Genomic DNA, 13605 nt, shown 5'->3' on the forward strand with positions numbered 1-13605 from the left:
TCCAAGGCATAACTTCCTCCAAAAACTTAGCTTTTCCAAATGCAATCACCCCTGTCTTATTAGGATTCAGCTTCCTCAATAACTTGACAATAACTTCCAGACACTGTCCTAGTACAGTAACAGCTGCTTCTGGAGGCTTATTTAATGCAGTGTATAAACTGGATGTCATCAGCATATTGATAGCTGCTCAATTCAGAGTTTAGGATTATTTTAGTCACTGGTCTTACATAGATTTTAAATAACCTTGGCAACAATACTGAGTTCTGTGGAGCTCCCATGCTGCTGAAGTTACATCATCAATAAACATTTCCTGTATACGGTCAGATTAAAAAAGATCAAAACCGTTTTAATACCACTTCTCTGATACCACTGCCATGAATAAGGTTATTAGGAACACCCTCGCTATCAAAATCCTTTGTAAGTAGCCATTAGTATTTTAGTATTTATTTGTTCCAAGACATAGCTTTTGAATTTTATGTTCATGGATATTGCTGAGAATACTTTTTCTCCCTCGCTGTTTAACAGGCTTACAATGATTTTGGAGATATAATTAAAGAAACCTTGAGTCGAACCAGGCACAATGACAAAATTCAGAGTGCAAAGACACTGATCCTTTGTTTGCAGCAGGTAAGAATATTATGGATGACTTCAGTTGTGTTTTTATCTTTTTAGGAAATTTGTTATGAACCACAAAATGGAATTCTGAATTTCCCCCCAAATACAAATATGTTGCTATGGCTGAATGTATTGTGCTAGGCTGTTTAATTATATCTTGTATGCATGGAATGTAGTGTCAGATGCAGATCACAATCTAGATGTTCACTAAAAACAAAAGAAATGATACTCCTAAGCCTGTATCCAACTTTCTGTGCATGGGCCACAAAGTTTGTGTTTCTCTCCATTTTTGCAGCCCCTTCTGACCCCCAGAAAAACCATTCTTGGGGTTGCAGGAACTGTGGGGAGGAATACTATTGTACTGCAAGGAAGTGGTCTCAAAGAGATGCTTAAGTAAAGGGATAGGAACTATCTACTGTGCTACTACGTACTGTCTGTTGCTCTAAGTATGATTTTACTGGGTAGTTTCTGTATTATTTAATATGTTTGAAATTAGAATTGCTTATGCTCTGTTTAACCATTTCTCTATTTTGGATTTCTGTTGGTTTGAAATTTTACTCACTTGCATGTATATACCCTGTTGCATTGTTTATTGAAATTGACTGTACTGGCTCACATAGTGTAACTAATGAGCATTGAGTCCCAGTGAGAAAGGAAGACTACAAATAATGTAAATAAATAAATATTTAGCTGTGATAGTGTGAAACTATTACCCACAGCAGCTGTGTCGGGCAGGGAGCAAGTTCTGATGAGGCAATGGAATGTGGGGGGGGGGGGAGTATTAATGTCCTCTTCCCCCAGTTCCAAGGCCCTAATCCAAATCAGGTTCACCTTCAACTCCTCTTGAATGTTTTAAATAAAACGTTGAGACATGCAGCCATGGATCTGCCATGGATTGTGTAGTTTGGTCCACCCTGAGATGGTAAACATGTGGCTGGGCTATATCACATCAGATGGCAGGTGGCAGCTCATTTGACAGAGTGCTCTAATAAACAACAAGAATATCTCTTCAAATAGAAAAGTAGATGCTTTTTTGTGTGTGTGGAGGCATCTTTTTTGGGTCAGAAGTACACTACCACGTCATGGCACAGCTCAGATTCAGTCTTGCTACTGTAAACTAGGCCCCAGAGGCCTCATTGGTGGAGCTTTTACCCTCTTGCCCATCTCAGGAAGCTGCATTGAATGTAATATTTACTGCACGCAGCTAGCCTAACTTGTTATAAGTTCAGCTAGCTTCATTCAGCACATGCCTCTTTGGATGGCTGATACGTGAACCCAGCAGATTCCACACACGTCGTCAAGAGTTTAGGAAGATCTTCGACCCATCCCCTGAAATATGAGATAAGAGGAGGCTCAGCAGCATTTAGTGAGCTGCGCTCTGCTCACATAGCCAGAAGCCTGTGTTTACATATCACATAGGCAACCAGCCCAGTTTGGGGTGTTGGTTGACCTTGAAAGCTTGCAGATCAAAGCATGCTAACCCACCTGACCAATCTGTTTGTAAAAATGGAGCAGGCCTATTACTTTGCTCTCTTCAGCCTGTCCTTGAATGTCTACATAAGCAAGCAGTAATAACTGAGACACTGAGTAAGTATGGGCTTACTAATTGCATTAGTTAATGAATGTTTCTAGCCTATCCCAATCTGGTTGCAATTTTTAAAAAATTCATAAAAAGTATCCCCCCCAACCCCCAGTCCTTCACCAGGGCCCGACATCATCATAGTTATCAGTGTGAATCTGGAAAGATTTGTCAAGAGATATATAAAAAGACATAGTAAGATAGAAGCTGAGAGGTCTGCAAGGAAACTCCAGAGGGTAGGGGGAGACAAAGAAATCTAAACATACCAAATTCCTTCACCTCCCAGATCTTCCCATCCAGTGATCCAGCCCTTCTGCTTTTTTGCTCTTTAACTGGCTCTTAGTCACTGCCAGCATTCTGCGCCTACTAAAGCACACTCAGGCCTCACCAGGGATATTTTTCTGGATACCCTTAGTATATAGTAACCCCTGGGTTGTCTCTGATTTTGTTTTTGCTGCTTTCATGATGAGAGAATTGACCTAGTTTTACTATTAAAGGTAAAGGTAGCCCCCTGTGCAAGCACCGAGTCATTACTGACCCACTGGGGGACATCACATCACGTTTTCTTGGCAGACTTTTTGTTACGGAGTGGTTTGCCATTGCCTTCCGCAGTCATCTACGCTTTACCCCCAGGACACTGGGCACTCATTTTACCGACCTCAGAAGGATGGAAGGCTGAGTCAACCTTGAGCCGGCTACCTGAACCCAGCTTCTGCCAGGATCGAACTCAGGTCACGAGCGGAGCTTGGGCTGCAGTACTGGGCTTACCACTCTGCGCCACGAGGCTCTTCCTAGTTTTACTATTAGATGGAGTGATATATGTGCATTATGTTATCTGTCTCATCTATCTCATCAGTGCACAGAGAAGCAGTCAGAATTCTCTCTGGGCTGAACATGGAAGTGTATATAATTGGCTGCTATTTCTTGCCAAAGCAGCTTTTCAGTTTGTGGTACAGAACCCAATTAAGGAAGGGCATGAAAGTTTTGCTTTGGTGCTTGTCGCTTCTGTCAACTTACATAAAGAGCCAGTGTTTGTTACAAATTTGCCTTCTTCAACCTTCTTTATCTTGAAGCAGCAGCAGTAGAGTTATTATTACATGATGTATTTTATTATATGCATGTGTTTCTATTACATGCATTTGCACGTAACATATTTTTATGCTGTGGTTCTTTCAAGGAACTTAGAGTAGCATAAATAATTTTCTCCTTCACTTTATCGTCACAGTAACCCTGTGACGTAGGGTAAGCTAAGAGAGAAGGGCCCCCATACAGTGACCTTCATGACTCAGAGAGGATTTGAACCCAGATCTCCTGGATCCTAATCTAGTTCTCCTGGAGTCCTAATCTACAGCACACTGGCTTTTTACATGTAACATGCATAGTGTAGACTGTTTTACACAGATCTGAAGAAAAGTGTTTCCTAACCCCTTTATTTCAGTGAGCACAGAGAGGGTTTCTTGTCCTTGCAGTAACCGAGAATTTAAATGTGTCAGTGTTGTGGTTTCTGTGTATTCTGATCTTCCCTCCCACTGATTTCCAGCTGCAGTGTTCAGATGCTTGTTCAGCTTGGTGGGATTCTTAAAATATATAACCAGATTACTGGATAAGTGTATGCTTAGCTGCATCCTGTGCAAGGAATTTACCAATAGTATGGCAGGTATGTTCTCCTGGGGCTTTTTTATTGCCTGGAAAATTGTATGTCAATGTCTGTGGTTTGCAGCTGTTTCAGAAGCATGTTGAAAGTCAGGGCGGTGGCAGCGCGGACACTTTCTCTGCCTCCTTTAACAACATTAAAGAGCTTGCACGGCGCTTTTCTTTGACGTTTGGTTGGGACCAAGTGAAAACTCGGGAATCTGTAGCCATGATACACAAGTATGTGCCAAGTATACATTGTCCTTTTGCCATCCCATTGGTATGTTATCTTCCTTATAAGCTTTTATTCTGTTCTTCTTTACCTCTGCTAAAAGAGAAGGTATTGAATTTGCCTTTCAAGGAGCTGCTGGAATGGAAGGGAATTGCCCACCTCCCAATCTAAACTTTCTGATGATTCTCAGTGAATTCTCCAATAAACTGCTAAAGCCTGACAAAAGACTTGTGTAAGTTTCACTTGGGGGTGCTCATTGCTTCTGGAAAATCAATGCTATTCAATGCTGTGGTGTTGAAGTTAGACAAATGATAAATACAGGAGACATGAATGAGCTTTAGCTTGGCTCCCCTTACCATTTTTTGTCGTTTATATATTGATGCTTGAAATGAACGACAGCAAAAGTCCTGCAGGGACATTTGGTGCTGTCCTGGTTCCTCACTGCTTCCCGGTCTTCTGCAGCAGAGGCGGCAGATCGCAGAAAGGAGCGTTCTGGGATTTACTTGAGAACATTCTGATGCTAGTATATATAACGCATAGCACTTAATGCCGTGCTGCTTGCTCCTTGCATGTTCCTCTGGTGGTCAAACCACTTATACAATGTGAAAGGATGTTGGTACGTATCAGTTTGGCAATTTGCACATATGCTGATGAGCAAATGTGCGCGCGTGCATGTTATGATAAGGGGATGTTGTAACTGTTTAGAATTAATCATTGTAATACTAGCCCTGAGAAAAAATGGTTTGAATACTACCACAATAATATACTGTACTAAGCTATCACTTTTGACACGTGGACTAAATGCATTTGCCATGGTTCCTTGAAAGTGTTCTGAGCAGAATTTTCCCTAAATCAGGGGACGACCTCTCTGTGTCAATTGTTGGGCTGTGTTGGTTGTGAAATAGAGAAAAGCCTGCAGGTAAAAGCACCTGATCTTTCAGTTGTATATTTCCCCCACCCTCCATTTTCATGTCCAGGTGTAGTTACTTGCTAAGATATTTACCCGATCCAGCACTTTCTAGAGGAGATTCCTGGCATTCGCTGAGTTGGTACAGAACCTCTTTGCTAGCCAGTGAAGATGAGGAGAGTTCGGCTATCAGTAGCTTAAATGAGTGGCCACCTGTGAGCGCTGCTAAGACACCTTTTAAAAGGAAATTTTCTGAAGGTAAACCAGTCTTACAATTTGGTGTTTGACCCCCTATGACAATATATGCTTCCATAGCACTGATGATAAACCCACGGCTCCTCCTCAATAGATTTGACCACCACTTATCACTAGAATGGCAACCCCACTTAGGCTATAACAGGAGTCTCAAACAGGTAGCTTGGCAGCTGCTGCAAATTAACACAGGCGTCCCTCGAAAGACCCAGCAAAAAGAACTGCTCTGGGCTTTTTGTTTTTTAGAAAGCCTTTATTTCATATTATTTTTCTTGGTGCTGCTTAGTTGATAGCTTAATTGTTGTTGTTCTTTCTAGTCCATCTTCTGTTTCTAGGGCAGAATTTTTTTTTGTAACATGCTGGGCGGTGGGATTGTTCAGGGTATTTTTCATTACTCAGAAGTTGCTCTAATTAAAGTAACCCCTAGGCTACAAGGACCACATGGCTGGGGCTGCCATGAATGGCATGGGTTCTGTTGAGCTAAGAAGTTGCAACAGTGTCCCTTGCTTCAGTTTGGTTTGGGTGAAATGGGTGTGATTTTGGTCCCCTTGCTTCACTTTGGTTTTGAGGGGATTCCATTCCCTTGCTTCACTTGGGTTCTGTTAGGCGTTCTCTGGCATGAGCTTGCATTTGGGAGTGTGCCTTGGCTATGGCAGTCTAGCTCCAGTGTGTTTCTGTAGTGATAATCAGCCTTGACTTTTTCCCATAGGAAACAGTGGAGTGGCTGAGGCACACATAGAATTCACCCTTGAAGTCCAATCTTCCGAAAACTCAGGGGTCTTTAGAGGACAGTCAGGAGTAGGACCCTTGAAAATCTGGTGGAATTTGCTTGAAAAATGCTACCTCCATACTCCCGGATAGCCCCCAGAGAGTTTTCCCCATAGGGAAGTGGCCAAATAAAACCATATTTCTCTGATATAGCTGACCTGAATTAGGGAATTGGTTTGGTATTCCCAGAATTCTGAGGTATTTGGGGACCCCAGTATACAAAACCAGATTTACCAGTTTTTTGGGGTGCACACCTCTAGTTCCATTTTCCCCAGGATGGTCCATATTCTGGACTTTGCCTGTGTGTATGGGCCTAATTCAAATCGAGCATGCAAGAACTATTTCCTATGCAGTTTTCCTAACTTGAAATGATCCTTTGTGCAGCTGTTTGCTTTGTTAGTGGCTCCACGTGGATAGATGGTTGCAGGGGAAGACTGTCTACCCCAAGCTGATTTATCTAGGGGACCAATAATAGAGAAATGCTATGCAGCCCCACCCCAGCTGTCCCATTGCCTGCCATGGGAGATATCCCCAGTTCCTGTGGGTGGCTAGCAGGGAGCCTGCTTCCTACTTCCCTTCCTTCCTCTGTTGGGGGGATAAGGGGCAGCAGCTCATTCCTCTTATCTTAGCCACACTTGTGTGGCAGGAGAAGACAAGGAGGCTGGCAGCTTCTCACTGGTGGGCGGCCAAGGAGGCTGGGCAGTTTTGCTGCATCCCCACAATGTGTTTGTGTGTGGCGGGGGGAGTGGGGGAGAGATGAGAAGAACTAACATTTTTCTGCCTTCTCACAGGGGAAGGGAGTGGCAGCTTGGGCATATTAGCATAGGGCACCTGAAATGCATGGGGTGCCCCAGGATGAGGAGCAACCTAAGTTACTTCTTTGCCAATATCTCTTGGAATGTGCTACCTAGAAAATAAGTATTCTAAGCCCTTATGGTACTGTCAGCAATAGGGGTGTGCACCCGAAAAATATTCGGGTTTCCCGCTTTGGGTTTACCCGAAGCAGGAAAAAGCTTCGGAATAAACCCTGAAATCTGAAGCGGCATGCCGCTTCGGATTCAGGTTTCTAAGTCACTTCAGCATGCTCCATAAAGATTCGGAGTGTACTGAAGTGACAAGGGAGGGGGGAGGCCACCCCCACCCTTAAACTCCCATCACCACCCCACTTACCTAGTCAGGCTCCAGCTGGCCTTCCCTGCTGCTGCCGGCGGCAGCGCAGCTGTCCGGCAGAGAGGACCTTCCTTGCTGCTGGTGCTGTGACGGCGTGGCTGGCTGGCAGACAGGGCCTTCCCTGCTGCTTCCGCGGCTGGCACAGCTGTCCGTCAGAGAGGGCCTTCCCTGCTGCCGGCACCATGCCAGCTTGGCTGGCCAGCAGAGGGCCACCACCGCCGGAGACCAGCGGGGAGGCAGGAGGGCCTCTTCCTCCAGCCGGTACCAGGTAAGTGGGGGGTGGGGAAGAAAGGGTGGGAATGGTAAAGTTTAAAGGGCCCTGCTGCTTGCAAAAGGGCCCTTTAAACGTAACTCCCAGGACCTCCGAAGCTTCCCGAAGCTTTACGAATGCTTCGGGAAGCTTTGCTTTGGGATTTGGAAATAACAAAGCTTTCTGAATCAGGCCCGATTCAGGTATTTTACCAAAATCGGATACCCGAAGCGCACACCCCTAGTCAGCAATATGACATAAAGACGTAACTAGTAAGAAGACTATCATTAATTGTGTTTCAGGAAGTTTGCACAAAACCAATCACACTGAGACAACAAACAGAACTTCAGATATCCATTATCCAGCTCATCTCCCTTCCTTGGCAATAAGAAGCAGGAAAAGGCTAAAATCTCTCAACAGTTGTCTCCAAGAATATCCTTCATCACTTGGTCCTGCACACCTTAAGAGAAAAAATAGGTGAGAAAGGACTTAGGTAATGTTTATAGGCCCAGTAATTTCTGGGTGAACATGCTTCAGAACAGTTTGTGATCTAAGCTGAGGTGGGCCCTGCTCTTCAGTGATAATGAGTGAAAAGTCCCAGATGAAAGCATACACATCATTGCATTTGTTTATGAAGAAATGGGATATAAAGTTTATTTTGCAAAAATGTCAACTGCTAAACTATCTACCTCTCATTTTAGCTGTCAACCTGTAATCAAGGTTGAAGAGATTCTTGCAGAAGACACTGATGTTGATGTAGTTGGTGCTGACCAGGTAAGGATGGCTTTACCTGGGGCTTTTGGATATATTGAGTAGTACATTCTGGTCGGAGGAGGAAGGAATTGATAGTACTCTCACAAGTGTAATCTGCCTTCTTTAGAGAATTTTGCTGCCTCTTCAGTGACTTGTTCAAGTTGTCTCAAAGGTAAAAACAATACTATATAAAATCCAGCATAAGTGATCAGTATTAAAAATAGCATAAAAGAAACATTGAGCAAATCATAAAACAGTCTTCAAGCTAGAAGCAAACAGTAAAACAACTGAAAAAGAAAATGTTATCTAAAAGTCTGGATGAGAAGAAATGTTTTGCCATGGCGCCTAAAAGACAGTAGGGTGGGTGCCAGACAAGCCTCAGGGAGGAAGACATTCCAAAGGAAAGGTGCCATAATTGAAAAAGCCCTGTCTCTAGTCAGCTCCTGCTTTGCCTCTGCAAGGCACTGCAAATAGGCGTTGAGAGGTGGTTGTTAACTAGCAGGTGGAAAGGAAGTCATTCAAAGACTCCTCAAGATACATATCATAGTGTTTATGAGTTTCAAACCAAATCTGAGTTTGGATAGGTCGTTCTGGTGCTGTAAATTTTTGTAATTTGCTGTGATGGTCTTGCTATCATTTCATGTTTATATAGAGAAGATGTCCATTTAACAGATAATGGGTCTCTCTTAAGCCCGGCCAAGGACCTTGGATATTCCCTTCTATTAAATTTGCTTCTGTTATGTCTTTAAAACTGACCTAAGGACAAGATGGTGACAGTGGCCATTTTTGCATGGGTTATCTACCAAGGGGTGGGAGCAAAAGCCTGGAGTGGAGCAGAAACAGATAGTGTAGTTTTGGTTGAGAGGTAGGATCGAGATCTCCAATGTCTCTCTCTACTCCAAGCTTCCTTTCCCACCCACCCACTCCTATCCAAGCCAGGATACTCTGAGTGGGAGGGGGGCTGGCAGCTCCTAGCCTGAAGTAGCCTTTGGTCTTGGCTTGAGTATTAGGGCCCAGAGAGAAACTGCAGGCACAACACAATTTTCAAGTTGTTCTGGTGCTTTGCTTTTAGTCATCCGTTTCAGACTTTTGGAACAGGGTTTCACTTTTGCAACCAGAGGTGAGTAGGTGATCCACCATCAGAATAAAGGGGAAGCTTCCAATACTTGTTGTCTGAGCTACACTTATAATTTTAACTGCCAAGTGGCTTGTTTTAACATTTGTGCATATACAGGAGACATGAGATGCCAGGACAGCTGTTCATAAACCACTCCTTTTCCAACTGAATGAAAACAAAGAGAACCAGAAAGATGTGATCCGCTGTACCTTGGACAGCAAGTCATACTCCCAAGTAACCTGGTAGATGCAACCGAGTCTGTCTGGAAAAGACCAAATGACCACAGTGACGACGGCTTCATCCACAGTGTTAAAACCTGACTTCGCTACTTGTTTAGTATTATGACTTAAGAATCAAACTGTCCAAAAATTTGCTAGTATTTTTATCCATAGACGAGGCTACAGAACTCAGCCAGACCCATTATGTTATGCAAATTATAAAGGAACTTCCACTCTGTAGGGCTCTTACTAAATAGCCACATTTCTGCCAGACTTGTCTCAGAGGAACTAGGGGATGGATTTGAAAGAGAAAAAAATCCCTATTAGAATACCAATTTTTTACTTCCTGTTTCATATATGCATCATTACAATCTTTAATGTTGACACCAGAATGAGAGTTTGCCATTATCCTTGCAAAACCTATAAAATTCCAGTTTCATACTTTTATATTACTGAGTTTGCAAAATAAAATAAGTGACAAATTTAGTTTGGTTGAATTTCTAAAGTGTGCCGTGTTGTTATAAAGAGAATTTACAAGGAAAGCCGTACAAAACAAATGTAGGCTATAGAGTAAGTAACTGGTCAGCAGGGCTGCCACTTTGAACTCACAGCTGCAAGAGTTCAGAAGCCCTATTAGGCCCACGTGGCTTGTACTACACTTTGTTTCAAGATGCCCAGGTAACAAGGAAAGCATATTGGATACTCTAGAGCTTGGCATAATCTACCACCACACTTCATTATAGGGCTTGCATGTGGGCAAGAGTCCATGAAGAGAATCTCTTGCACATTTTTATTGCTGAAGAACAGCCGAGCTCATTCTTCCCATTTGGAACATGGTTGTAAGGTCAGGGATGCAGGTAACAGCTTCACCCACACTATTTCTTAAGCTCAAATGGGCCCTTGGGCACAGCAGTTTGCCCTGCTGGTGAAAACATAGAGGCTGTTTCTGTTTTCTACCTAGTAGAAAAAATAATAGCTGTTCAGAAGGCCAAGAACAGTATCAAGGAGAAGATAAGCTCATTTTGCTCCTGTGCCTGTTGGAAGAATCATGGAACCAAAGTAAAAAAACCCCACACAATCAATATGATTATCTAGCCACTGCATGTTAAGGGTGGCAGTAGAAGATTCAATGTTCACAGATTTGTCTTGTGGTAAGATGGCATTATCAAGTGCTACATATCCAACCTGTAGTATTATATAAAAGGGATTGCATAGACACCAGCAATCACAATTCTCGAAGTCATTCTAACAATCCAATCCATTTCTAGGAGTAAAGGTATTTGAAAGCAGACTTGCTTCAGATAATACTGAAGAGACAGATTATGTATATGAAAATTTTTTATTTGAAAATAACCAACGTATTTTAAATGCATCTGCACTGCAACCAAAATAACTTACATCTTTTCTTTCTTTACATGACAATCTAACATCAAGAGTTTTGCTTATATGCAGTTTTTCAGATGAATATTGGGATAATTTAAGGCACTACAAACCATTATGATTTTGGAGTAGCAACATCAGGCTTGTCCAGTAAGCACTCTCACCTTATGTAGGCAAGTGAAGCATCAAACCGTTCAGCTGCTCTGACACCACTGGTATGAATATTTATGGAATGTGTCAATAGCTAACCATTGAAGAAACACACTAAATGCCCATCACAAGGTCAGTGCACATAACAGATCAAGTAAAACTTACATAATGTTTAAAAATTGGTTCCTTTGACATGGGAATAAAAATATTCACTGCAGTCGTGTGAGAGATAAAAGCTAGTTTTGTAATGGGCATCAAGAGAACAGAACGAAAAGGAGCAAGAGGAGGAGAAAGGCAAGAAAGGTACAGTTTTTTCTCGGAGCATGACATATTTTGCCACATGTACAGTCTATCCAGCTTGTCTAAGCAATGACTCTTGAGAAATTAGCCATGATCTTCACTCCTGGCTGTGACCCGTTTCTCTCTGAATTCTGGCAAAGTTACTGGATTTCTGCTGAGAGGCTGCAAGAGCGATAATTCTAGCCTCAGCTATTACATACAGGAAGGAATTAGGAAGAATTCTAGTACCATGTAAAAAACAAAACAAACCAGAAAGTTTACTTTAAACACTAAGATAATCTAATTCCTTAAAGGAAGAATGATCTTTCTATAAATAAGTTAAGTACTTTACAATCAACAATCTGTTGAATAAATACAAAAAGTGTCATTCCATACAAACTCACTTTGTTTTCTTCAAAATATTATCTAAATGATTAAAATATTAATCTTGGCAGCCAAACAACTAAGTTTACTTTCTCCCTCGCAGAAACAAAGCTCTCTGTGGATTCAGCAGACCTGCTGCAGACAGTCCTTATTCAAACTGGGGAGCACAGTTTATTCAAAGTCTTCATCATAGTCATAGTCATCCAAGTCCACATCAGCCAAATGTGAAGGCATGTCAAAGAAAGGCCTTTTCTCCATCTGGTATTTTAGAACGTTGGTCTTCTGATGGTCTCCAGGGTTCAATTCTGGTTCATAACTAGGAAAAACAAAATAGGAATCCAGTTGGATTGCAGACAGTGCTGGCCATGGCTTGTGGCTCCTGTTCAAAGCCTGAGCCACGGTCACCATCTGAAGCAGAACACAAACACACAAGGATGGACCTGTAATATGTACATTTAGTATGGTTGCTGAAACATGTCCTGTTCTCGTTACATAGCCCCACATTTATGCTGCTGCCTTTAAGATATCTCAGTTCTAACATAAAGGCAGCAGCATAAATGTGGGGCTATGTGGGGAGATCAGTGGCATGGCTGGACAGGAATTCCATTTTATTACCACTTATTTTTTTCCTTCCTGCTAAAACATCTCACAATAGCAGTAAGGTGGGAAAAGTGGTAATAAAGTATAATAATAATAAAGGGGTTTCTGGAGTATCTTGTAGTTTCTCGGCCATACAATATATCACTTTTGATACGGAGCTCAGAATGAGAAGCCATAGCCACTCTGGTACTTGGATGACTTTTAAATGCATTCAGAACAGCTTGTTCCCCCTGATGTATAATGGAGGCAGCTTGTGTCTCCTCACACCAAATTTCCACTTCTGAGTCTGGTTGCAATACAGGGAAAAGCTTTCTTCTCCCAAATTAGTCACTTCTACTTTAGCCTAAATCTGCTGTGTGGCAATAAAAGCAGCCTCTTGATAAGATAGAGAACCAACATTAAATAACTGTTATTTCTAAATTAAGGTAGCAATACATACAGCTTGCACACTAGTACTCTTGAACAGACCGATTTAAATCTGCTATAGTGCATTCTACCCATCAGTTTTTTTTAAAAAAAAGAATTGGTGCCTAGTATTACAAACCGAAAGAATAAAAAATGGTGGCAGCTGTTTCATTAACATACTTCTCTCGGCTTTAGAGCAGTCAGAACATAGTCTGTACTTCTGTAACCTAGAAGAAGGGACAGCCAAACCTGTTCCCACAAAATAAGTTAAAAATGCAATTAGATGGAGAGATTCATGCTTAAGAAAAAAGTGAATACCGGCTACCTAAATTTGGACAGGGTTCCAAGGATATGGAGCATACAGCCAAAACCACTTGCGATCATATTTTAGGTTGTCTTTTACATTAAAGACAACAAAAAGAAACACCCTCATGGAATGTAAGAACAGCACAAAAGCACAAGAATGTCTATCAATAAATAACCAACAAGCTGAAAACGTCGCCTGAACCCACAATATGAGAAATATATAATAATCATGCAAATTTAATAATATTCAATACGCCAATGACAAATAAATACAAAGGATTAAGTAGAAAACAACTGACAACATAATGCACATGACAGGCGGATTACCAGCCAACCTCCATTTTGAGCGAAACTTAAATCAAAATATTTCTGTACTGTCTTGTTTATTCAGATGTTTGTTATCAAGTGAAGGTTCATTCCTTTGCTTGTGTAGGCAGTCAATTGGCCCCACTAATTGAAAGGGATTCTGGCCCAAACTATGCTTACCAATCATTCCACTGGTCACTAGCTGCTTCCTCTGCAACCAAAACATCATATTCTTCAGCAGCATATTTTTCCCAGTCAGACATTTCTTGGTTTTCATTTTCAACACCCTAGGGAAATCAAAC

At 42.0% G+C, this 13605-nt stretch overlaps 2 protein-coding genes across 4 annotated transcripts in view; one reads left to right on the plus strand and one right to left on the minus strand.

Annotated features, from left to right (window-relative positions):
* LOC129326580 (cohesin subunit SA-2-like) overlaps positions 1–9979 on the plus strand; it is an 80211-nt gene extending 70232 nt beyond the window's left edge. Inside the window, exons 27-33 of the mRNA XM_054974797.1 lie at positions 526–627; positions 3915–4066; positions 4162–4290; positions 5036–5223; positions 7708–7882; positions 8107–8179; positions 9393–9979. Of these exons, the coding sequence (XP_054830772.1) occupies positions 526–627; positions 3915–4066; positions 4162–4290; positions 5036–5223; positions 7708–7882; positions 8107–8179; positions 9393–9401 (828 nt within the window). The 3' untranslated portion in view covers positions 9402–9979. The remainder of the gene's footprint in view (positions 1–525; positions 628–3914; positions 4067–4161; positions 4291–5035; positions 5224–7707; positions 7883–8106; positions 8180–9392) is intronic.
* Positions 9980–10813: 834 nt separating this feature from the next.
* Positions 10814–13605, minus strand: part of PPP2R3B (protein phosphatase 2 regulatory subunit B''beta) — a 44030-nt gene continuing 41238 nt past the window's right edge. For all 3 annotated transcript variants that reach the window (XM_054974663.1, XM_054974664.1, XM_054974665.1), the window contains 2 exons: positions 13484–13590; positions 10814–12002 (listed from right to left, as the gene is read on the minus strand). In XM_054974663.1, coding sequence (XP_054830638.1) covers positions 11858–12002; positions 13484–13590 — 252 coding nt within the window. In that variant the 3' untranslated portion in view covers positions 10814–11857. The remainder of the gene's footprint in view (positions 12003–13483; positions 13591–13605) is intronic.

This window comes from Eublepharis macularius, chromosome 3 (genome assembly GCF_028583425.1).
Source record: "Eublepharis macularius isolate TG4126 chromosome 3, MPM_Emac_v1.0, whole genome shotgun sequence".
Taxonomy (NCBI): domain Eukaryota; kingdom Metazoa; phylum Chordata; class Lepidosauria; order Squamata; family Eublepharidae; genus Eublepharis; species Eublepharis macularius.